At 46.4% G+C, this 25,890-nt stretch overlaps 1 protein-coding gene across 1 annotated transcript; it reads left to right on the top strand.

Moving 5' to 3' along the window:
• The first annotated feature begins 3,049 nt into the window (after window positions 1–3,049).
• LOC123753630 (uncharacterized) lies at window positions 3,050–3,824 on the top strand. The gene is made up of 3 exons (XM_045735602.2): window positions 3,050–3,211; window positions 3,334–3,460; window positions 3,542–3,824. Exons 1-3 carry the CDS (start codon window positions 3,118–3,120, stop codon window positions 3,633–3,635), a joined length of 315 nt encoding a protein of 104 aa, XP_045591558.1. The 5' UTR covers window positions 3,050–3,117; the 3' UTR covers window positions 3,636–3,824.
• The last annotated feature ends 22,066 nt before the right edge of the window (window positions 3,825–25,890 follow it).

Here is a 25,890-nt window from a genome sequence, read left to right as displayed (position 1 = left end):
GACAGTTGGTAAATGGCTTTCTGTGGCTCAGATGAATGTTATTCAGGCAACCGGGACAGAGCGTCGGCTATCACGTTGAGTCTGCCCGGTAGGTGAGTAATGGAAAGATTGAAGTCCTGTAGGTACAACGCCCACCTGAGGATGCGTTTATTCTTACCCTTCATCTGAGTCAGGAAGACTAGTGGGTTATGGTCCGTGTACACTTCCACTATATTACCTGCGAGGTAAACTTCAAACTTTTTACATGTTAACACTAGCGCCAACGCCTCTTTTTCTACCACTGAATAATTGCGTTGCGCCTTGTCGAATTTCACAGAGTAATAATATACTGGGTGTTCCACCTGATCATCCCCAGTTTGCAACAACACTGCACCAGCACCCGAGTCAGACGGGTCAACATGAATTTTAAACGGTCGGTCGAACCTTGGACTAGCAAGCACTGGGGCGGAAGCTAAGATCAATTTCAAATTTTTAAATGCCTCTGCACAGTCTGATGACCACTTAAATTTAACGGCTTTCCGCAACAAGTCTGTGAGAGGAGTGGCAACACTGGAAAAGTTCTGACAAAAACGTCGATAGTACGCACACATACCGATAAATCTTTGAACGTCCTTTTTAGACTTTAGTACTGGATACTCCAGAATGGCACTGATTTTATCTTGCCGAGGTAACACTTTTCCTTGGCCCACTTCATAACCGAGGTATGTCACTGTGCCTTGGCCAAAATGACACTTTTTAGCATTTAAGGTAAGATTTGCCCTTTTCAAGATGGCAAACAACTGGCGTAACCTAGCTATGTGGTCAGCCCAATTACTGTCAAACAGCACGATATCATCTAAATACGCCCGACAATTTGGCACCTTAGCGAGTAGAGAGTTCATGAGTCTTTGGAACGTGGCAGGGGCATTACGCAAGCCGAACGGGTAAGGGAAATAAGTAAGAGGAGAAGGGAGAAGATTAGGGGTGACGCCACAGAGTAGGTCTCGTCCGCACAAATGCCAGCCAGAGAAGAGAGAGCTCCTAGCGACCAGCTGGCCTCCCTCATGTCGTGGTGCCGGAAGGAGCCTAATTGATCGTGCAGCTAAGCACATTAAAGATCTTCCCCTATGCAACGTATTGTTACTCTATGACTGATTAGAAAGTATTAGTAAGCAAAGTTGGTGCCTATGTTATTATTTAATAATCAACCCCCAGCTCAGTCTTTAAATGCTCTTTGAGAAGCAATAATAGTCTTACGTCTGGCAGGGAAGATACAAACAATTGCCGTTCGAGATGCACTCAACTGTACTACTAGAAAGTTTAATAGCTCAATTTTGACCTCTGGTTTCCACTGGAGAACCCAGGGTCGTAACAGAAGGTCAACATTGTTCAAAATTAATAACTAAAACTGTAACTGAACTCAGAAGGTATCAGATATATAATTTGTACCAAGAGGGACATTAACGGCACTTTCCTGTACCGTGGGAGATTACACCCTTTCCAATTTTAATCCCTCCCTTTCCATCCAAGAAGCAAATTAGACATAAGCCAAAGCATCGTCTTGAAGCAAAGTTCAACGCCTTAAGCCATATTGATTCTCTGTCCACAGAGCATTCTCTCTCTCTCTCAAACTATATACACTGATCCCTACACCGCCCCACGGGTGCAGCTGGAAGTACAGTTGTCCTGACATTGGGAGATAGCTTATATTTTGAGTGGGGAGTCCGTATAAACAACTGGGCCCCTACCCTTCAGACCGAACTATTTGCCTTGCTTCTTTCATTGAAATGTGTACAGGTTTTCGAACTTGATACAGTAATTGTAAGTGATTCTTTATCATCCTTAATTAAACTCAACTCTTTAAGACATAACTGTAATATGCTCGTGTCTGAAGCTAGACACAAATACAGCAAAATTATTAATGATGGTAACAGAGTTCCTTTCATGTGGATTCCATCTCATGTTGATCTTCGAATGCATGATAGATCTGATGAGTTAGCCAAAGAATCTGTCTTTAAGACGAAATTTAGTATAACCTTGGATTGTCTCTAAACAGTCTGAGAGCAATAGTACACCAAGAACTTAAACAAAATCTTGTAGATCTGAGGCAAAGTGAAATTGACACCAGTAATTCCATCTATCATCATATTATCATGCAAGAAGAGCCACACATCTATGGTTCATCCAATAAAATCAGAGGACTCCTAGATGTTACTACTGCTCGGCAATAAGTATCTGGTAATTCGCCTTAATTCAAGAGATGTGTAATTATTTCATTCAAAATTATCTGCTATCAGAAATATCTCCAGTTTGCTAACTGTAGGCAGTAACTAAGTGATTGTAACCTATCCACCGCTGCCCACTGGATGGGAATTAACTCTGTTGCATTTATTACAGTTCCAATTATAACGTAAAAATTTTAAATTTATTAATTTCTTTTTGTAATTCATAAATGTGTTTTGTCTCATTTAGTTTTAAGAGTTACTCCACTGAGTTTATCTAATGTTTACCAATTTGTTTCCACATTATGCCCGAAACGCTCTGCATATTAGTGGCTTTAGGCAATATTGTTGTCTTACCTAGGAGTTCTCCACAGTTCTTGTATCCTATTTATATTAGTATGTTTGTCTAAATACATAAATATTATTATTTAATTAAACTGTGATTTGGTTCCGAGATCATTATGTTATATCATATTAGATCTTATGTTATATCATAATATATGAGAGTTTAGTTATCGTACAGTAGACAAACCACTGAACCCAACATGTGATGTTATCATTAGCCAGTTATATAATCTTGTTACCCCTCATACACCAGATACAACAGCACACTATATAGATATATCATCATCATACTGTATAGAATATATGTCACTATACACCACACTAAATATAACAATATAGAATACTGTTATCATAGGTGGATTTTTTCTCTCATGTTGAAGCCAAGACCTAAGTAACTAGCTAACAGTAGTGGCTGGAGGGTGTTAGCGCATGGGAGGGGGAAGGGGAGGAGGAGGGTGTACCACTGGGCGCGAGGTTATATAAGCCAGCATGGTGAACCTGGCGGACAGTAGTCGCAGAAGGTGCTGGATAGAGGGTCGTGCTTCCCTGATACAGCGTTATTGTTGCAGTTATGGCGGCGAAGCTGATGTTCTTGGTTGTTCTACTGACACCTGTAGGCAGTAGCCTGGCAGCGGTCTCTCTCGCCGAAGCTGAACTTGATCCAAGTAAGAATGTAACGAGGTCATCACGGTGTCGCCTGTTAAAATTGGGCTCTACATTTGTATAGTTAATGTGACGGGTTACACCTAAATATTACTTCGCTCTGAGATGAGATTCAAATTTTCAGGTAACCCAGATCGGTGTACGTATAAGGGCGTGGGATATTCCTTCAAGGAAGAAAAGAGTATTCCTCGACGTTGTGAAGTAGGAAAGTGTATATCTTCCGGTGGTAAAACATACGTACAATTCGCATCGTAAGTAAGCCAGTTTCTCGCATATATGGACTAAAAACTAACTTTTAAAGTAAAATGCTATTTATACTTGCTCGTACTTAGGTGCGGTGTGATAGGGGTACAAAATGGATGCCGCCTGAGCAAAGAAGACTTGACCAAACGTTACCCTGCCTGCTGCCCTCGTCAGATATGCTGATGACTACTTCTTGTTGACTGCCTGCTGTTTGTACTTTATCATAAGCTTGCTTCCTCCACCCCTTGTGTATTTACTCTACACTCCTATAGTCCTAATTTTTAGTATAGATTATCTTTAAGAACTCCTCAATGTAGTCTAGGTGTTAAGCGCTGGAGGTGACTTGTTAAAATATTAAAGAAATTAATGCAATTTATTACTTTCCATATACCTATAATAAGGATAAAACGGTGTCGGAACCATTTTAAGCTCAAATTTAGACAATTTTAGACTGTAAGTCTTGTAGCGAGTAGATTATCCCAATAATATACTCGCTCCAAATATAGTGTTAATATTCCTGTCAACCTTTGGAGATGAATGAGGTGAGGCGTTGCCCGGGCAGCACGGTGAGGTGTTGCCCGAGCAATATAAGCGGCAAGAATATCAAACATTAACTAGTCTACTTTCAAGTGTGGTCTAGAGCAGACACTTGCGAGATACTGTACCAACGCTCAGTGCGCTCAACTCACACCAACGTATCACCTGTGTACTTCTGTATATTCGACCAAATATATATATAGTATCTTAGTGTCTGTGTTTATTTGTCACCATACTTTACGTAACAATAGAACCGTTACAGTCTTTAACATGTAACTTCTCTCCCCAGCAACTCCACTTTAGAACACCCTCTGTCCCCCCCCCCCCAATTCTTTACCAAGGTTTAACTATCTTGGTTTGAAAATTCAAAGCATTGGTGTTCCCCTACAGCCCTTTGATCAGGCCTTTAGTTGGATTGATCAGCTAGGTTGTTCGTTGCGGCTGCTCTCAACCTGGTAAGAGGTTGGTTTGAAAAGTGTAGTGGTTTTTATTTATTATTAGCATAACTTGTAAAGTTTTGGCTAAGGACTTTAGGCTTAGAATATTGTGCACATCTTGCTATGGCGTATAGTTTTTATGCAGGTTTGGAACCGGTACTTGTAAAAAAAATTATTGTGCAAAATTATTAATACCTTCTGCCTGTGCTTTAGGGAAGTTTTAAAACTTTTAAGCGGTTACACTAATTTTAGTTTTGGTCATGTTCTAGTAGTAAACATCTTGTATGCTTTCAATGTTCGTTTCTCTTGCTTCCAATGGCGCTGTAAGCATGTTAAAATATTCCACCCCTAGAGCATTAATTTAATGTCGCAACTAGTATGCCTTTTGTAACGGTCTAGTTATCCAACTTGCCCTATATCTTGCAGGTTTGACAACTGGATTATCTTTTGAATGAAAGGTGTATAGGATTGAGGGTAATAATATCGGTGTACTGTCTTGCTAAGCTAACGCAGTTTCGAGTAGACACTAAATGATTTTTATTCATTAAAATGTGTTCAGCCATGACTACAAAACCTTCTTGCCTTCTTTTTTATAGTGTAGTTTTACAAAGTTTGTGTAGCTAATTTTTATATTTACACCTTTACATAGGACACTAACTGGCACTTACTCCTATGAGTTATTGTGACCCATTTCGAAGTTCCGTTTAAAAAGAGATTGAAGGTTTGCCGTCCTATTGTCTACTTGTGAAATTCAAAGTGCAATCTGTAAGAGATGCTGTACTTTGCATAGTATTTCTGCTTTTGATTTTTCTCTAGAAAAATTTGATTTTACTAGTGTTGTCCATACATATTAAAGCCTTCAACAAAGAACATAAAGTTAGTATTGGCACTGCAGATCTGTTTTCAAAACATCATTAGATTGTCATTACAGATGAGTATGCAGGCTTGATATTTAGCATATTTAAAGATTTGCATACAAGAGCAGAGTAGTGTTTGAGACAAATTTGTCCTGATTGTCATTGAGTAAGGGTGGTTGATCCCCAGGCAGATACTACAATAGATATGGATAAGAGTGAAATAGTTACGTATGCAAAACTAGGTGTGTAGTATGTGATATTGGAGAATACCTATTATCACCTCCGTGGTGCCTCCATGCCGTGGTGAGGGGCTCGCGTACACCTCCCTGGGACCGGTGTGGGTTGCCTGTGCCCCCTCTCCTGCCCCCTCTTTGGGTGGTATACGTGCTGAAGGGCACCACGTAGGGGCCTTCAGCCATCGGACCACCCGCTGGAGGGGTCGCCTGTGAGAGGCCGCCCCGAGTGGATGGTTGGGTGTCCAGGCTGGGGTGATAGGGGGACTGGGGTCTTAGCACCAGTGTGGGAGAATGAACGAAGTAGGACTCCACTGTTGAAATGGGGGACCACCGCTGGGGACAACACACCCTTCCTGCACTGGCCCGCGCTCGGCTGCCCTAGTAGGTGGTATCCCTTGTTTCCCGGTCCCATCCCTTATATATTAGTTTGCTGTATGGATTACGACTTGACTTCTCTTACCCAGGCTCATGATGGGCGACCAGGCCATCATGTCCAGTCCTCCGCTACAGGACCCGGTTTAGGCCCAGACCGGACTCTTCCTCCCTGCTCCCCTCCCTCCTCTGTGGTTGGGTAGAGCCTCAAGCCTGCTGTGGTGACTGTCTCGTTCCCTTGCACGGCTCCATCTCTTCTTGCGACTACTGCACCTTTCGACCCGTGTCTCTCTCTCTATGGGTTCTCATCGCCGTCCCCGCCACGGCCGCTCTCGTATGCTCCCTTCCCATCCAACTTCGTTCCATGCTTTGTTTGGTCCTGCTACATGGACTAAGTACTTTGACCTCCAACCTTTGGATTAAACTCCTAGCAATTTTTCCCTTCGTAGGCATCTTGTCGAGTCCGTGGATGCCTCTATCAACTTTAACCCCACCCGTCTTGGTACCCGTGTCGTTGCTGCTCCTTCTCAGGATGCGTCCACTCGCTTGGCCGCCTTATCCTGCCTTGGCGAGACCCCTGTTCGGGTCTTGAAGAACGCTCGGTTAAATGCCAGTGTTGGCACTGTTCTCCTCCCGCACCATATTGCAACTGGTGTTAGGGATCTCGAGGACTGCCGCGAGGATATCAAGCATATCCTCGAGGCCCAGGGTCATTCTGTCCTCCAGGTGGATAAATTTACTCGTCCCCCTCGTGGTCATCGCAGTCTACCCTTTCGGGTTGCGAAGGTTACCTTTGACGGGGCAGAAGGGTCCTACCATCATTCTTGCTGGTGCCAGATGCTCCGTTCAAGAATATATTCCATCTCCTCGGCTCTGCAGTAAGTGCTGGAGGTTTGGGCATGGTGCCCTCAAATGCTCTAGTCCTGTCTCTCTCTGTTCCCTGTGTGGAAGTGAGGGTCACTCTAAGTTGGAGTGCACTTCTCCCCAGGCCTGCTGCCTAAACTGCAGTGAGGCCCACCGTACCTTCTCCCATGTGTGTATTCGTTACAAACTTGAGGCGGCTGTCCTCAACTTGAAGCATCGGGACCGTTTGTCTTTTCCCGAGACTCTGCGCCAAGTTCATCGTCTCCCCTCTTTCGCTGGTGTCTCCTATGCTCACGTGGTGCATTCTTGGTCTCCTCGTCCTTCCCGCCTTCATCAGTCTCGCAACCTTTTCAGAGCCTTGGACCCGGACACGCCCACCATCACCGCCCGTTTCCCTCCGTTCTGTTCCGAAGGGTCCCCCTCCTGGTTCTGTCAAGGGCTCCCCTTCTTTCTACCCAGTCTGTCATGTCTTCTTTTGCCTCTCGCTCTAGTCCTCCTTCCCGTCATTCTCGTCCGTCTCTTGGCTCTCCACGCCGCCTGACTTGCGGCCGACGTCCATCGCTCTCCTGATGGTTGTTGTTCGCTCTTGTCCTATCGAGACGCTGGAGTCTGTTGCCCAGTACATTGCTGCTGGGACGCCCGTATCTTGGAGTCGGAAGCGGAAACCTGGCTTCTCTCCTTTCTCCTCCCCTGTCGGTAAGAAGGCTTTGCTTTCTTCTTTACCCCCTATCTCTGATTCTATCGTTCCTTCCCCTTCTGCTTCGGTGGTGGAGCCCCTGTTCCTACTGTAGGGGTTTCTTTACCTCCCGGTTCCATCTCGGTTACTGCCCTTGCTGAGGTGCGCTCCCTTCTTTCTGCCCCCTCCTCCCCTTCCTCCAGACCCTGCTCGTCCACCTCTGGTCTGTCCTGCTTCTTTACCTCCTTTACTCGGTTTACCCATGCCCCCTGACTTCGCTGACCCTGATCCTGACTGTGCTTTTTTTTTTTTTTGGCGTGCTGTGTTCCTTCACCTTTTTCTTTGCTCTGTTGCTCTCCTCTCTCTTTGCTGATGTCTTTTCTTCAATGGAATATCCGTGGATTTTACGCAAATTTCCTTTGCCTCCAACTTCTCATTTCAGTTTTCGCCCCTTTGTCTCTCTCCAGGAGCCGATGCTTGCTCGTCCTGGTCGCTTCCGTGGCTAATCTTTTCTCCCCCACCCCCATGTCGCTGGAGTCCATAATTTTCTGCTCTCTTGATTCGCTCAGATGTTCCCTTTGTCCTCTTACTTTTTTTCTCCACTGTTCTGCCGCCCATGTCTTTTTGCGTAGATGGTACACGGTTTCTCACATTTCTCTCCCCCCCACTTTCTCTTTCCGATCTTAAACAACACCTAGACTCCTTGCCGGAGCCTGTGCTCCTGCTGGGTGAATTCAATTGCCGTCATGCCCTCTGGGATGTGCTGACAAACACCCGGGGTCGCCTCCTTGAACCTTTCATCCTCTCTTCTTCTCTGTCCCTTCTTAATTCTGGTGAGCCCACTCATTTGAACTCAGACTCGCTCCCTTTCTTGTCTCGATCTTTGTGCTCGTCATACCTTTCCTTAGATTTCGGGTGGTGGGTCCTTGATGACCTCCATGGCAGTGACCATTTTCCTATCCTTGTTTCTTTTCTCTTTTCGCCCTCCTCTCTTCTTCCCTAGGTGACAGTTTGCCGAGGCTGACTGGCGCCTCTTTATTCTCCGTGCTACTATTTCCGACCTCTCCATCCTGTCTCTTTCGCGCCCTCCTTCTTTTTTATGACACTGTGTTTGACGCTGCCCTCCACTCTATTCCTCGCTGTTCCTCTCTGGGGAACGCGGAAGTGCGTTCCCTGGTGGAATATGGACTGTGCTCAGGCTGTCAGCTATAAGCGTGCAGCCTGGAAGAGACATTGCCACCGGCAGACAGTCGAGTCTTTTCTTTTGTTTCGGAAGGAGAGTGCAGTGGCCCGTAGGACCATCCGTGCGGCTAAACGTGCTTGCTGGGAGTCTTGTCTCAACCGTTATGTCTGAAACTCCTCTCCTACTGGTCTGGAAGTGTATCCGCAAGATTACGGGCAAGTTCGTTCCCGATGTCTCACCGGTCCTTCGCCTACATGGTGCTCTTGTGGCAGACCCGTTGCAGGTTGCGACCGAACTGGGTTCCCATTTCTCCTGTTAGTTCTGGTTCTCATTTCTCCCTATCCTTCCTTCTTCGTAAGCCTCTTCTTGAATCTCGTCCTTTAAATTTCTCTACTTGGCTTCACCTTCCCTATAATGATCCCTTCTCTCTCTCTCTGAGCTTCAGTCTGCCCTAGCCCTTTGTGGTTCTACAGCATCGGGCTCAGATGGCATTCATTATGAAATGCTTTGCCATCTTCCTCCATGCACGTCTCGGTATTTACTGAGTCTGTACAATCGGGTCTGGGAGTCGTCGTCAGTCCCTGAAGACTGGCTCCTCGATGCTGTTGTCCTTCCTGTTCACAAACCAGGGTCTCTCGGGTCATCCCCCAAGGACTTCCGCCCTATCGCCCTATTGCTTGCAGACTAGTTGTCTGCAAGCTCTTTGAACGTATGGTTAACGTTCGTTTGATGTTCTTAGAACACTATCACCACCTCTCCCCTTCTCAATTTGGTTTCCGCAAGTGCCGCAGCACAACAGATGTCCTGGTGAACTTGGAGGTCTATATTCGTACTGCTTTTGCTGCAAAAACCTTCGTTGTTGCCGTCCTTTTTGACCTGGAAAAGGCTTACGACACTACCTGGCGGTATCATATTCTGTCTCAACTTCATTCTTTTGGCCTTCGTGGGAACCTCAGTCTCTCCCTCCAGAGCTTCCCCTCTCGTAGTTCCATTCGTGTGCGGCTTGGTACTGCTCTCTGCCTCTTTTCAGCAATACGAAGGTGTGCCCCAGGGTAGTGTTCTGAGCACTACTCTTTTTCCGGTTGCCCTCAATGGTCTTCTTTCCTCTCTTCCTTCAGGTGTCTTCTCCGCTCTCTTTGTCGATGATCTTACCCTTTGCTGTCAGGGTGATGATTCGCCTCTTCTTCAACGCCGGCTTCAACTTGCGATTGATGCCGTGTCGTCTTGGGCCACCGGTCATGGCTTCAAGTTCTCTACTTCTAAGACTTGTGCCATGACTTTTATGCGGAAACGGGTCGTTCTTCGTCCCTCTGTCACTTTATGGTCATCCCCTTGAGTACAAAGATTCCGCGAAGCTTTTGGGGTTATTCCTTGACACTCGTTTGTCTTGGTCTCCCCATATCTCTTACCTCCGTGTTGAGTGCTCTAAGGCCCTTACCCTCCTTCGGGTCTTGTCCCATACTTCTTGGGGGGCAGATAGGCGCACTCTCCTTGCTTTACATTCCTCTCTCGTCCTGTCTAAGCTCGATTATGGTTGCCCTGCTTACTCGTCTGCTTCTCCTTCTACTCTTCGCCGTCTTGATGCTTTGCACCATACTGGGTTGCGCCTCAGTTCTGGTGCCTTTCGTTCGACTCCCGTCCTTAGCTTGTATGTTGACACTGGCTTCCTGTCTCTCCAAGACCGTCGTGATGGCTACTGTCTTCGCTATCTTGCGCGGTCCTTTCAACATCCTTCCTCTCGCCTCTGTCGTGCTTTAACTTTTACCCCTCCTGCGGTTCCTGTTCCTCTTCACCACCTCCCACTTTCTGTCCGGTTATCTCGCCTACAGTACTCTCTTTCCGTTCGTATTTCTAATGTTTCTCCTCGTATTGTTCCTTCTTTGCCCCCGTGGAGAGTCCCTCTTCCGCGGTTTTGTACTTCCTTGACCCGTATCACTAAAGCTTTTACCCCTCCTACGGTTCTAAAACGCCTTTTCCTTGAGCACTTTTCTTCTCACTCCCGCTCCGTTTCCATCTTCACAGATGGGTCTAAGTCTGCAGACGGTGTAGGCTACTCTGTTCTTTTTCCTGATCGCACTTGTATGTGTCGCCTACCTCCGGAGACTAGCATCTTGACAGCGGAACTTTATGCTATTCTCAATGCTCTTCGTCTCTTACTTTCTCGTTGTCAATCTTCTTTTGTAGTTGTCGTTGACTCTCGTAGTGCCTTCATGGCTCTAGGGTCCTTTAATCCGGTTCATCCAATGGTCGTCGAGATTCAACATTGGCTGTTTCTTATTTCCAGTAAATTTGTCAGTTGAGTTTTGTTGGGTTCCCAGCCATATTGGTGATTTTTAAATGAGTGTGCGGATGCTGCCGCTAGGGAAGCTGTCCGCTCTTGTCCTATCTCCCATAAAGGTATTCCTTATTCAGACATTTACTCAGTAATTCATTCCTCCATCCTTACCCGTTAGCAGGATTAATAAAAAAAATAATAAATAAAATAAAATGTTTATTCAGGTAAGGTACATACATACAAGTGATTTTACATAAATTGATAGATTTATAGATAGAGCTAGTACATACAATGCCTAAAGCCACTATTACGCAAAGCGTTTTGGGCAGGGAACACATTAATGACTAATACTTAATACTAAATGAGTATAAAGAATAAAATATGTTGAGAACAAATAAAAATAAAGATAAAAAGGGGGAAACATGGCTGAAAAAGCAGCACAAATACAAATAGGTCGACAAACAGTGTTGTTTAAGAAAACAGACATGGGTTGACAATAGAGGGGTAAGGTAGGTTACAGGGAATTTATTAGGTAGTGCTTTGTTTTTATCTTAAACTGGTTGAGAGAAGTACAGTCTTTAACATGGTTGGGAAGGTCATTCCACATTCTGGGTCCCTTGTGTATTGTATCCCTTGTGTATAAATGCTCTACTATTGTAGAGCATTTATAGTTTAAGTCGTACTCTTGGAATATCAAAACTGAATTTATTTCTGGTGTGGTGCTCATAGGCTCTGTTACAACCTTCATTGAAGCTTTTGAGGTCAGGATTGGCATTACAGTTCAGCGTTTTATATATGTATAATTCACATGAGAGAATGTGCAGTGACTTAATATCTATCATATTCAGAGATTTGAGTAGGGGTACCGAGTGATATCTGGGGCCAGAGTTGGATATTGTCCTAATGGCAGCTTTGTTGAGTAATTAGAGGACGTAAATGATTTTGGGTAGTAGAACCCCAAGAACAATTACCATAGTTGAGATATGGATAGATGAGGGAGTAATAGAGAGTCACCAGGGCAGGGCGAGGTACATAATATCTTATCTTAGAAAGAATGCCAACAGTTTTTGAAACTTTTTTTGATATATTTAGAATGTGTCCCTGGAAATTCAGCTTGTGATCAATGAGAACGCCAAGGAATTTGTCATCTAATTTATTACAAATTTGGGTATTGTTTATTTTGAGATTTATTTGATTAGAGGATTTATTGCCAAACAGAAGATAGAAAGTTTTGTCAATGTTAAGGGTGAGTTTGTTGGCAGTTAGCCAAAGATGGACTTTATTTAGCTCAGTATTTACTGTGGCATTTAGAGCAAGGGGGTCAGGACTGGAGTAAATGAAGGTTGTCGTCAGCAAATAGAATTGGTTTGAGGTGTTGGGAGGCATTTGGAAGGTCATTAATATAGATGAGAAAGAGGAGAGAGCCAAGTATGCTGCCCAGAGGAACACCAATGTTGATGGGTAAGGTGGAAAAAATTGAATTATTCACAGAAACATATTGGAGCCTGTCAGTAAGATAAGGTTTGAGGTATTGCAGGGAGTGTCCTCTGACTCCATAATGATGTAATTTAAGAAGAAGGTTTTGGTGGTTGACAGTGTGAAAAGCTTTACGCAGGTCCACAAATAACCCAACAGGAAACTCAATTTTATCAAGAGCTGCATGAATCAAGTTAATCATATTAATAAGTACATCGTTAATGATGTTTTTGGGTCTGAAACCATATTGACAAGAGCTAAGTATATTGTGTTTGGCTAGATAAGAGTAAAGCTGCTTGTAGATTAGTTTTTCAAATATTTTTGACAAGTTAGGCAGGATTGATATAGGTCTGTAGTTGTTAACATCTGTGAGATCACCACATTTGTGGACAGGGGTTACTCTCGCTTTTTTAGCATATCTGGAAAGATTTGGAGTTCAAGTGACTTGTTGAAGAGCAATGCAATAGCAGGGGCTAAAGATCTGGAGGCTTTTTTGTAAATTAAAGTTGGTATCTCCTCAAGGGCACTAGACTTGGTTTTAAGGGAAAGGATTATCTCATTAACGTCAGTGGAATTAGTAGGCTTTAGGTTCAGAGACTGTGGATAGTTACCTGTAAGATAGTCCTTAACATCAGTACTGGAAGATGGAATATCATTTGCAAAGGATGTCCCAATGGAAGAGAAGAACCTATTGAACTTAATAGCAGAATCAGAGGCTGAAAGTCGACCATCGTTATTGGACAGGAGTGTTGGTTTGTTATTTAAAATCTTCTTGGATCCCAATATTTGTGAAATTGTGCTCCAAGTTTTTTTTAATGTTGCTCTTTATTTGGGTAAATTTATCTTCGTAGTACTTGGTTTTGGCTCGTCTAATTATTTTAGATAGCAATAACGAGTAATTCTTTGAGAATTCTCTGGAGACGGTTCCTAACCTATACTTCTTCTCAAGGTCATGTTTTTTATTAATGGATTTAAGTATTCCTTTTGTAAGCCAAGGATTGTTAAGCCTTTTGGTTGTGACTTGTTTCGTTAGCATAGGACAGTGGGTGTTATAAAGGCTAAGAGTTGTTTGTAGAAAAGATTGCACTGCTAGGGTGATGTCCCCTAAGTTACCTAACTCGGACTCCCAGTTGACATTATCAGCAGCAGTTATAAAATTGTCTATAGCAGTTTCATTGTGCAGCCTAAAGCTTAATTCCCTTGACTCTAGAGGTGGTTTGCTAATGTTAGTTAAGAGAAATGTGGGGTAATGGTCTGTAGTGCTATCGGAGATTATACCTGAAGTAAGCGGAGAGGTTATGTTGGTCCAGATGTGATCTAGAGTCGTAGCAGTACTATCGGTGATTCTAGTAGGTCTAGTGATTAAGGGTATGAGGAAGCAGGAATTCATACAGTTGAGGAAGCTAACAGCAGTAGGGTGTTCAGGCTCTCAGAGGTCAATATTGAAATCCCCTGCGATAATTATAGTTTTTGTTCAGTCTGTTATCTAGTATTAGATTTCTAAGGTTTGAGTTGAATTCGGACACACCAGTGTTAGGAATTCTATAAACTGCACCCACAGACAGGACAGACTCGGCATCCTTGACTCTGAAACTGACGAAGATATACTCCCCACAGCAGTCTCTAGTTCTAATTACTTTTAAGCATGTTAGTTCTTGTAGTAAACAGCACTACCACCACCACTCTGATTTTGACGACAGTTGTGAATTGCCGCGTAGTTAGGCATGTTAAAGAGTTGAGTAGTATCCTCTTTCAACCACGTTTCAGTAAGTATAATAAGAGAATTTGTTGTCAATAGTTTCAATCAAGGCACTAACATCATCGAAATGTTTACCTAGGGATCTAACGTTCAAGTTGATTACAGACATATTGTGATTGTGTTAATACATTGTTTACATCATGTGCTGTAAAATATCTGCAATTTTGATCATTAAAGTGATGATTGTCATAGATAGTGGATAAGAGGTTTAGTTCTGGGTCTATACATGTCTGCATAAAAAAGCTGGTTGTAGGAAAAAAAGGCAAGAATGGCAATTACAAAATAGAATTTTGATATAGAAGGGGAAAAATATATAAACAAGACTATACAATACAAAAACAAAATGAACAAAAAAAGTAAAATGAGGTAGATTGCTTACAAGTACTCTCAGGTACACTGTAAGTAACAATTTGCAATTTGAGGTACAGGCAAAGCCAGGGGTACAATGGAGTAAGGGAGCATGGCGAGGCTAGACAAACTAGGTAATAAATGAAATCAAAGAAAAAAGTTGAATAATAAACATAGGCAAATTTAAGCTAATGATTATTAACTATAAATAGTTCAGTTATGACTGTATAATTAATAAGACCTAAAGAAATATTAATGCACTCAATTAAGTCCAGTAAATGACTAGTAAAGAGTAAATTAAAAATTAATTTAAAAAGTGAAACAAGGAGACTTAGGATACCTAGCCCGCACTAGGTGACAAGGGGGTTAATTAAGTCGACTCATTGAGAGTGGTAATAAGGCGAGACAAACCACATTGGGAGAGGAAAGTGTTGAGGTTCTCTTTATTAGCAATTGTAAACATTTTACCCCCTGCAGTCTTTCTCACTTTAATCAAGCCATCTCTAACGAAGCACTGATGAATCGCATCTGGGTGCGATTGTTGGTGTCCTGTTACTGGTAACAAACTGCGTACTCTTAAGTCATGTGTCCTCATGGCCTTCCTCCTACCACTGTAACTGGCGATGGGAAACGGCTCTGGCGAGGTTGCATATTGGCCATACACGCTTATCTCAGGGTTACTTCATGGAGCGCCGTCATGCTTCTTATTGTCCAAATCGCAATGTCCCTCTTACAGTTGTGCATATCCTTGTTGAATGTCCTGACTTCCAGAACGAACGTGCATCTTGTTTTCTGACCATCCCTCGCTGTCGCTTGTCCCTTGATAGACTTCTTGGTGAATCAAATACTTTTGAAATTGATCGCCTTATGCATTTCTGTTCTCGTATTGGCATCCTTGGTGATGTTTAGCACACTCTGATTATTCCACACATTTGATAGTGTTACATATCCTTCCCTGTTTGGTGCCTTCTTTTGATAATTACTTACTTTACACTCGTGTGACTGCATTACCCACAGTACACAAATTTTGGATACTGTGCTAAGATTCCCCACAGCACATCATTATGAATTAAGTATTTAATGACTGAGCTACATTGCTGTAGCTCAGTCTGGTTAAATGGAAAATAAAAAGAAAGTGCATGTTTCTAATGTGTCTAATTTCACAATGCTTGTGAGTATTTTTACAGGGAGTGGGACGGGCAAAGGGAAAAAGGGGTTAGTCTGTCCGACTCGCATAACTTACCAGAGTCTATCGGTCCCTACGATGGGGACCACGTCATGCCCACTGCCGCAGGTCTATGCTCCCACACACCTGGGTGCCACTGATCGCCCTGGAAGTCCCTCAGTCGAAACACGGGGGAACTGCTACCAGCAATTCCAGCCTTGTGTCGCGGAAAAGTGAAGAAGACTCAGATTTACCTTCAAGATGTCGCTTTGTGCGGCAACAGCACTTTCTCAGTCTTGCTTGCCATAACAAAGGAGTCACAGGTCCCTCGTCCACACCTATGTTACTCGACTATCCACAAGGTCCCCAACAGTGCAGTTCAGTGGTTACACTGTTGCCTGACAGTGTTACATGTTGCTTCTCTTAGTATTAAAACAGGATTGCCAGCCACGGGTATGTTTCCATAAACATCAGTGTTGCTCCAACTGTGCCAGCCACTAGGATATTTCCATATGAAATAATACTGCTCATATATGGTGCTATAGTTTCACTCGTTAATGCTCAAATATATTGAGGGCGCACATAAACACGTCAGTAAAATTGTATGAAATTTACTAACGAAAACTACAATAAACATATATAGAATAATACATGGGTGGAAATATGAAATAGATACTCTGGAGAACGTTGGCAGCTCTCTTGCCACCTCTGGCAACTATGTCAACTGGGCAAATATCAATGGGGGGACTAGCACCCTCTCGAAAAGGGCAGCTTCATCAGCGTCGTCTGCTGCCTCACCAACTGCCACGTCATCCACACACTGTCTTCTCCAAACAGTAGAAGATACTGACTGCCCTACAGCCTATTCTAGCACTAATGTAATAAGAAACATACTAATAATGTATATGTATTTCTACCAGCCTATCTAGCCTAAACATCGAGGAGAATCTGGAGGGAAATATGATCTACCTTAATCACTCCTGTCCACAACGCCTGTCCTCCAATGGTGTGAGGTTCCACGGTTCCCAGGTCGCTCCTCCCCCCCTCTCCGTTCAGCTCGTTGATGCCGTGAGGGGGGCTGAGTGGGCGGCTCCCGGAGTGTGATGCTCCTTGGGACAGTCCTCTGTCCATTTGTAGCTTTGTGCTCCTGCTGCTGTCCTCTCAAATTGTGCTAAACAACTTTTCCTTTTCCTTTTGTTTCGTTTTTCTTCCCCCTCTTCTCCTATCTGCTTGTTGTTTCCTGCCGACCTTTTGCTTGTTTTGGTTATTCCTTTGGACTTCTTCTATTTTGACACCCGGGTGCTTGAGGAGGCATACTCTTGCACCCGTAGAACTGTAGTACCCGACGTCTCGAGCAAGGGGACCCTTTTATTGTCAATCCCCCTTTCGTCACTGAACCCGATCTCGACGGACTGACGGTTCTTAAGGTGACGTTTGTGGGGCGTATACTCACGACGCACCCCTAGGAGGCCCCGGCATGATCGGCGATAGCTTCTTGTTGGGTGTCCTGCCTCTAATTGTGGCTCCATGGTGGGTGTGGGGGCACATTCGTGAATGAATGTTTCTTTTTTGTACCTATGTTAAATTCTCTTCCTCCTTTACCTTCTCAGGCTCGTGGGGTGGGCGACCAAGCCCCCGAGTCGGTCTGTGTTGGAAGACCGGGTTCTGTAGCCTCCGCTGCATTGGGCCCCGATCTTGCTCCTCCTTAGGCCTCTCTGAATACTCCCCTCCCTCCTCTGTGGTTGGGTCGAGCCCCCAGTGGTGACTACCTCGTCCCCTGGCGCGGCTCCATCACTAGTTGTAACTACTGCGCCTTTTAACCCCCTCTCTCTCTGGGGGTTCTCACCGCCGTCCTCGTCACGGCCGCACTCGCTCGATTCCTTCCCGTTCTGATGCCTATCAAGCCTTGTTTGGTCCCGCTTCGTGGGCCAAATACTTTGATCTCCTCCCACTTGATTCTGCGCCTCCTGACGATTTCTCCCTCCATCGGCATCTTGTTGATTCCGTGGATGCCTCCGTTACTTTCAACCCCACTCGTCTCGGTACATGTGTCGTTGCTGCTCCTTTTCAGGATGCAGCTTCCCGCTTGGGTGCCTTATCCTGCCTTGGCGAGACCCCCGTTTGGGTCTCAAAGAACGCTCAGTTGAACGCCAGTGTTGGCACTATTCTCCTCCCGCCCCATGTTGCGACCGGTGTTCGGAATCTGCAGGACTGCCACGATGATATTCGGCATATCCTCGATGCCCAAGGCCATTCTGTCCTCCAGGTGGACACGTTTACTCGTCCCTCTCGTGGTAGTCGCCGTCAACCCCTCCGGGTTGTGAAGATTACCTTTGATGGTAGGACCCTACCGCCCTCTGTCATTCTTGCTGGTGCCAGGTGCTCTGTCCAGGAGTACATTCCTTCTCCTCGGCTCTGCAACAAGTGCTGGAGGTTTGGGCATGGTGCCCTCTGCTGCTCTGTGACTCTCTCTCTCTGTCCTTTGTGTGGTGGCGAAGGTCACTCTATGTCGGAGTACACTTCTCCCCAGGCTTGCTGCCTCGACTGCGTTGAGGCCCATCCTACCTTCTCCCGTTCGTGTATCAATTACAAGCTTGAGGCAGCCGTCCTCAACTTGAAGCACCGGGAGCGTTTATCTTTTCCTGAGGCGAGGCGCCAGGTTCCTTGGCTCCCGCCTTGTGCTCAAGTCTTATGCTCGCGTGTTGCACTCTTCCACTCCTCGTCCTTCCCACCTTCCTCAGACTCGCAACCGTTTCTGGGCCTTGGACCCTGATACGCCCACTGCTCCTTCTGTTCCTTTGAGTTCTGTTCCGAAAGGTCCCCCCTCCTGGTCCTCTGTCTGGGGTTCCCCTTTCTTTCTACCCAGTCTGTCATGTCTCCTGTGTCGTCTTCCTCGTCTCCCTCCGTTCCTTCTTCCCATCCTTCTCCTCCGTCTCTTGACTCTCCCCGCCGCCTGTCGGTGCGGGCTGATGAACACACATGACGGCCGTCATGTGTATTCTCCTTCAGCTTCTGTGGAGACGCTGGAATCCGTTGCCCAGTACTTGGTTGCTGGGACACCTGTCTTTCAGTCAGAAGCGTAAGCCTGGCTCCTCTCCTTCCTTCTCCCCAGCGGGTAAGAAGGCTTCGCTCTCTTCCTCGGCCCCTACTTCTGACACTCGCTCCTTCCCCTCCCGTTTCGGCGGTTGCGCCCCCTGTTATCTGCTATGGAGGTTTCTTTGGCCCCAGCTTCCCTCTAGGTTGCTGCCCTTGCTGAGGTGCGCTCCCCTCTTTCTTTTTACTCTTCCTGCTGCTGTCCCTGACTGCTCCTCTCGTTTGTCTCCTTCCTTCAGGAGCCCGCCAGTCTGCTTATGGTCTGTTCTCCCGCTTCCTTCCCTCCGTCTTTGCTCAGTTTACCCATGTCCCCTAACCCTGACTTTGCTGACCCTGATTCCGACCCTGATCTTCTTTAATGTGCTATGTTGCTCTTTCGCCTTTGTTTCTTCTTTGTTCTCTGTTATTCTTTCTCTTCTCGTCGACGTCTAATCTTCAATGGAACGTTTGGGGTTATTACGCCAATTACCTTGAACTCCAACTTCTGATTTCGGGGTTTTCGCCCCTTTGTGTCTGTCTCCAGGAGCCGATGCTTGGTGCTCGTCCTGGTCGCTTTTGTGGCTTTCTTTCTCCCCCCCCCTCCCCAGCTGTTGCTGGGGCTCCTAACTCTTCTGCTCTCTTGATTCGCTCTGATGTTACCATTGTCCCCCATACTTTTTCCTTCGCCTCTCCATTGTTCTGCTGGTCGAATCTTTGTGGGGGGGGGGGGGAAATGGTACACCGTTTGTTCCTTATCTCCCCCCCCCCCCCCCAAGTGTCCCGCTTTCTGTTCCTGATCTGAAACACCTACTGGACTTCTTGCCGGAGCCAGTGCTCCTGCTGGGTGACTTCAATTGTCATTCCCTTTGGGGTGATGTTCTGACGAACACCCGGGGTCGCCTTCTTGAGCAGTTTATCCTCTTTTCTTCCCTGTCTCATCTGAATTCTGGTGAGCCCACGCATTTGGAATCTCGGACTCGCATCCTTTCCTGTTCTTTCTCTTTGCACGTCTTCTCTTTACTTAGATTTCATGTGGCATGTTCTTGATGACCTCCATGGCAGTGACCATTTCCCCAACCTTGTTACCTTTTACTCCTCACCCTTCCCTCTCCTTCCCCAGGGGGCAGTTTGCTAAAGCGGACTGGAACTTATTTTCCCTCAGTGCTGATGCTCTCTCTGACCTCTCCCTTTTGCCTCTCTCCTTCTTATTCATGACACTGTCTTCGACGCTGCCCTCCGCTCTATTCGACGCTGCCCTCCGCTCTATTCCTCGCTCTTCCTCTCGGGGTCCATGAAGTGCATTCCTTGGTAGAATGCAGACTGTGCTCGGGCTGTCTGCTGTAAGCGTGCAGCCTGGAAGAGAGCCCGCCGTCGGCAGACGGACGATTCTTTTCTTTCGGAAGGCGTGTTCGGTGGCCTGTAGGGCCATCCATACAGCTAAACGTGAATGTTGGGCATTTTATATATCCCCCATTACGTTCAAAACTCCCCTGCCACAGATCTAGAAGCGTATCCGCAAGATAGCGGGTAAGTTCTTTCCCGATGTTCTTCTTATTCATGACACTGTCTTCGACGCTGCCCTCCGCTCTATTCGACGCTGCCCTCCGCTCTATTCCTCGCTCTTCCTCTCGGGGTCCATGAAGTGCATTCCTTGGTAGAATGCAGACTGTGCTCGGGCTGTCTGCTGTAAGCGTGCAGCCTGGAAGAGAGCCCGCCGTCGGCAGACGGACGATTCTTTTCTTTCGGAAGGCGTGTTCGGTGGCCTGTAGGGCCATCCATACAGCTAAACGTGAATGTTGGGCATTTTATATATCCCCCATTACGTCCAAAACTCCCCTGCCACAGATCTAGAAGCGTATCCGCAAGATAGCGGGTAAGTTCTTTCCCGATGTTTCACCGGTCCTTCACCTCCGTGGTACTCTTGTGGCGGACCCGTTGCACGTTGCTACCGAACTGGGTTCCCACTTTCCTTCTGTTAGCTCTGGTCTTCATCTTCCTCAATCTTTCCTTCTTCGTTAACCTCTCCTTGAATCTTGGCATTTAGATTTCTGCACTCGTCTTCGACTTCCCTATAATGATCCCTTTCTCTCTCTGTCTCTCTCTCTCTCTGAACTTCGTTCTGCCCTGGCCCTCTGCGGTTCTACGGCGGCGGGCTCCGATGACATTCCTTATGAGATGCTTCGCCATCTCTCTCTGTGCACGTCTCGGTATATACCAAGTCTGAATAATCGGATGTAGGAGTCGTCGTCAGTCCCTGAGGACTGGCTCGATGCTGTTGTCCTCCCTGTTTGCAAGCCAGGGTCTCTGGGATCATCCCCTAAGGACTTTCGCCATATTGCCCTCAAAAGTTGTCTGCAAACTTTGAACGTATAGTAAATGTTCGTCTGTGGTTCCTGGAACACAATCACCATCTCTCCTCTTATCAATTTGGCTTCCGCAAGTGGCGCAGCACAACAGATGTCCCGGTGAACTTGGAGGTCTATATTCGTACTGCTTTTGCTGGGAAGACCATCGTTATTGCTGTCGTTTTTGTCTTGTAAAAGCCTTACGACTCGTCTTGGCAATTTCGTATTCTATCCCAGCTTCATTCATTTGGCCTTCGTGGTCATCTCCCTCTTTTTCAGCAGCTTCCTCTCTCGTCGTTCCTTTCGGGTGAGGCTTGGTACTGTTCTCTTTGCCTCATTTCAGCAATACGAAGGTATGTACCAGGGTAGTGTTCTGAGCACTACTTTTTCTGGTTGCCCTCAGTGGTCTTCTTTCCTCTCTTCCTTCAGGCGTCGTCTTCGCTCTGTCGATGATCTTACCCTTTGCTGTCAGGGTGATGATTCGCCTCTCCTTCAACGCCAGCTTCAACTTGAGATTGATGTCGTGTCGTCTTGGGCCACCGATCATGGCTTAGTTCTCTACTACAAAGACTTGTCATGACTTTAACTGGGAAACGGGTCTTTCTTCGTCCCTCTGTCACTTCATGGTCATCCCCTTGAGTACAAAGATTCCGCGAAGCTTTTGGGGTTATTTTTTGACACTACTTTGTCTTGGTCTCCACATATCTCTTACCTCAGTGTTGAGTGCTCTAAGGCCCTTGCCTTCCTTCGGGTATTGTCCCATACTTCTTGGGGAGCGGATAGGCGCGCACTCCTTGCACTACATTACTCTCTCGTCCTGTCTTAGCTCGATTATGGTTGCCCTGCTTACTCGTCTGCTTCTCCTTCTACGCTTCGCCGTCTTGATGCTTTGCATCATACTGGGTTGCGCCTCATTTCTGGTGCCTTTCGTTCGACTCCCACCCTCAGCTTGCATGTTGACACTGGCTTCCTATCTCCTCAGGATCGCCGTGATCGCTGCTGTCTTCGCTATCTTGCGCGGTCCTTGCAACATCCTTCCTCTCGCCTCTGTTGTGCTTTAACTTTTACTCCTCCTGCGGTTCCTGTTCCTCTTCATCACCTCCCTTTTTCTGTCCGGTTATCTCGCTTACAGGATTCGTTTTCCGTTCGTATTTCTAATGTTTCTCTTCGTGTTTCTTCTTTGCCCCCGTGGAGAGTCGTCCTTCCGCAGTTCTGTACATCCATGACCTGCATCCCTAAAGGTTTTACCCCTCCTACGGTTCTAAAATGCCTTTTTCTTGAGCACCTCCCCCCCGATCCTTTCCCGTAATAGTACTTAAAACGCCTTGTTTGGTCCCGCTACGTGGGATAAATACTTTAATCTCCACCATCTGGATTCTACTGATCCTGACGATTTCTCCCTCCATAAACACCTTGTTGATTCAGTAGATGTCTCTGCTACTTTTAATTCCACCAGTTACGGTACACGTATCGTCGCTGCTCCTTCTCAGGATGCAGCTACTCGCTTAGCCGCTTTGTCCTGCATTGGAGAGGCCCCTGTTCGGGTCTCCACAAACGCTCGGTTAAATGCCAGTGTTGGCACTGTTCTCCTCCCACACCATGTTGCAACTGGTGTTCGGGACTTCAAAGATTGCCATGAGGATATTAAACATATCCTCGAAATCCAAGGCCATTCTGTCCTCCAGGTGGACACGTTTACTCGACCCCCTCGTGGTCGTCGCCGTCAGCTCCTTAGAGATGTAAAAATCACCTTTGATAGTAGGGCCCTTTCGCCCTATATTATTCTTGCTGGTGCCAGATGCTCCGTTCAAGAGTACATTCCCTCTCCTAGACTTTGCAATAAGTGTTGGAAGTTCGGGCACGGTGTCTTCGAATGCACCAGTACTGTGTGTCTGTGCCCCTTGTGTGGGAACGATAGTCTTTATAAGTCAGAGTGCACTTCTCCCCAAGCTCGTTGCCTCAATTGCGGTGAAGCCCACCCTACCTTCTTACGCTCGTGTATGCACTACAAACTCGAGGAAGCCGTCCTCAACTTGAAGCACCGTGATCGTCTGTCTTTTGCTGAAGCGAGACGCCAAGTTCGTCGTCTCACCCCTTTCGCGGGCGTCTCTTACGCTCGCGTGTTGCGTTCTACCTCTCCTCGTCCTTCCCGTCTTCCTCAGTCTCTCAACTGTTTCCAGGCCTTAAACCCGACCACACCCACCACCTCCTCCTCTATTCCTTTGCCTCCTCTCCTGGATGATCTCCCTCGCGGTTCTCCATCTGGGGTTTCCCCCCTTCCTACCCAGTCCATCAGATTTCCTTTGTCTTCTTCCCCATCTCCCCCCACTCTTTCCTCCCGACCCTCCCCCCAGTCTCTTGACCCTCCACGCCACCTGTCTGTCCAGGCTGATATCCATCATCCTCCCAGCATTCTTCGTGTTGTTCGCTCTCATTCCTCTTCTCCTGCTGAGACCATTGAGTCTGTCGCCCGGTACATTGTTACTGGAACGCCTGTCTCTTCGAGTCAGAAACGTAAGCCTGGCTCCTCTCCTCCTTCCTCTCCAGCGGGTAAGGTGGTTTTGCTTTCTTCCTCACCCCCCTCCCTCTAACACTGTAACGACAATCCTCTCCCATTTCAGTGGTCGAACCCCCTGTCCCAGATATGGAGGTTTCTTTCGCCCCCGATTCCCTCTCAGTTGCTGCCCTTGCTGAGGTGCACTCAGTTCTGTCCCTCCCCCTCCTCCAGCTATCCTTGCCTGCCCCTCTCAGTTGTCTCCTCCTCCTCCGGACCCCGTCAGTCCGCCTCTGGTCTGTCCTCTTGTTTCCTTCCCTCTATCCTTACTAAGCTTACCCATTCCCCCTAACCCTGATTTTACCAACCCTGATCCTGACCCTGATCTTGAATCTGATCCTGAGATTCTTTAATAATCTGTGTTCTTCTATACCTTTACTTATTTCTTGTTCTGTTACTGTACTTTCTCTTTGATAATGTCTATTCTTCAGTGAAATATTTGTGGATTTTATGCCAACTTCCATGAACTCCAACTTCTAATTACACAGTTTTCACCGCTTTGTGTTTGTCTCCAGGAACCCATGCTTGGTGCTAGTCCTGGTCACTTTCGTGGTTATTCCTTTCTTCCCCCCCCCCCAGCTGTTGCTGGGGCTCCTAACTCTTCTGCTCTCTTGATTCGCTCTGATGTTCCCTTTGTCCCCTTACTTTTTCCTTCGCCTCTCCATTGTTCTACTGCTCGTATCTTTGTGGTTAAATGGTATTCTGTCTGTTCCATTTATCTCCCCCCAAATGTCCCACTTTCTCTTCCTGATCTTAAGCACCTCCTGGACTCCTTGCCAGAGCTGGTGCTTCTTTTGGGTGATTTCAACTGTCGACATTCCCTCTGAGGTGATGTTCTGGCAAACACCCGAGGCCGTCTTCTCGAACCGTTCGTCCTCTTCTCTATCTCTTCTAAATTTTGGTGAGCCCACTCATGTGGACTCTCGAACTCGCACCCTTTCCTGTCTTGATCTTTCTCTCTGCTCGTCGTCCCTTTACTTAGATTTCACGTGGCAGATTCTTGATGACCTCCATAAGTGATCATTTCCCTATCCTCGTTTCTTTTTTTCTTTCCACCCTCCCCTTTCCTTCCCTAGTTGACAGTTTGCCAAGGCTGACTGGTGCCTATTCACACTCCGTGCTACTCTCTCTAACCTCTCGCCTCTTCCTCGCGCCCTCCTTCTTTTTTATGACTTCACTGCTGCGCTCCACTCTATTCCTCGTGCTTCTTCCCGGGGCACACGGAAGTGCGTTCCCTGGTGGAATGCGGACTGTGCTCGGGCTGTCCGCTGTAAGCGTGCAGCCTGGAAGAGACATCGCCGCTAGCAGACGGCTGATTCTTTTATTTTGTTTCGGAAGGCAAGTGCGGTGGCCCGTAGGACGATTTGTACAGCTAAACGTGAGAGTTGGAAATCGTATGTTTCCCCCATTACATCAGATACTTCTGTCACAGATCTGGAAGAAGATCTGCAAGATTGCGTGGCAAGTTCGTTCCAGATGTCTCGTTGGTTCTCCACGTTTGTGGTACTCTTGTGGCGGATCCAGTGAAGGTCACAACCGAACTGGGTTCCCACTTTTCTTCTGTTAGCTCTGTTTCTCATCTTCCTCAATCCTTCCTTCTTCGTAAGCCTGTTCTTGAACCTTATCCTTTAGATTTCCGCACTCATCTCCGCCTTCCCTATAACGATCCTTTCTCTCATTCTGAACTACAGTCTGCCCTGGCCCTCTGCGGATCTATGGCGGAGGGCTCGGAAGACGTTCATTGAGATGTTTCGCCATCTCCCTCCGTGCACGTCTCGGTATTTACCGAGTCTGTATAACCAGGTCTGGGAGTCGTCGTCCGTTCATGAGGACTGGCTCGATGCCGTTGTACTCCCTATTCGGAAACCAGGTTTTCTCGGTACGTCCCCTAAGGACTTCCGCCCATTGCTCTCACGAGTTGTGTTTGCAAGCTGTTTGAGCGTATGGTAAATGTCCGTCTGATGTGGTTCTTGGAACACCATCACCACCTCTCTCTTCTCAATTTGGTTTTCGCAAGTGCCGCAGCACGACTGATGTCCTGGTGAACTTGGAAGTCTATATTCATACTGCTTTTGCTGCGAAAACCTCCGTTGTTGCTGTCCTTTTTGACCTGGAAAAGGCTTATGACACGACTTGGAGATACCATATTCTGTCCAAACTTCGTTCTTTTGGCCTTCGTGGTAATCTCCCTCTCTTCCTTAAAAGCTTGCTCTCTCATCGTACCTTCGAGTCAGGCTTGATACCTCTCTCTCTGCCTCTTTTCGGCAGTATGAAGGTGTGCC

The sequence above is a fragment of the Procambarus clarkii genome, chromosome 27 (genome assembly GCF_040958095.1).
Source record: "Procambarus clarkii isolate CNS0578487 chromosome 27, FALCON_Pclarkii_2.0, whole genome shotgun sequence".
NCBI classification, from domain to species: Eukaryota; Metazoa; Arthropoda; class Malacostraca; order Decapoda; family Cambaridae; genus Procambarus; species Procambarus clarkii.
Note: the sequence above shows the minus strand (reverse complement) of the source record. Positions and strands in the feature narration are given on the sequence as shown.

What these genes read in the sequence shown, in the direction of transcription:
- LOC123753630 (XM_045735602.2), top strand. Translation starts at nt 3,118, where the DNA reads ATGGCGGCGAAGCTGATGTTCTTGGTTGTTCTACTGACACCTGTAGGC. An exon ending in CGAAGCTGAACTTGATCCAA is followed by an intron (nt 3,212 to 3,333) that starts GTAAGAATGTAA and finishes TCAAATTTTCAG; the next exon opens with GTAACCCAGATCGGTGTACG. An exon ending in ACATACGTACAATTCGCATC is followed by an intron (nt 3,461 to 3,541) that starts GTAAGTAAGCCA and finishes GCTCGTACTTAG; the next exon opens with GTGCGGTGTGATAGGGGTAC.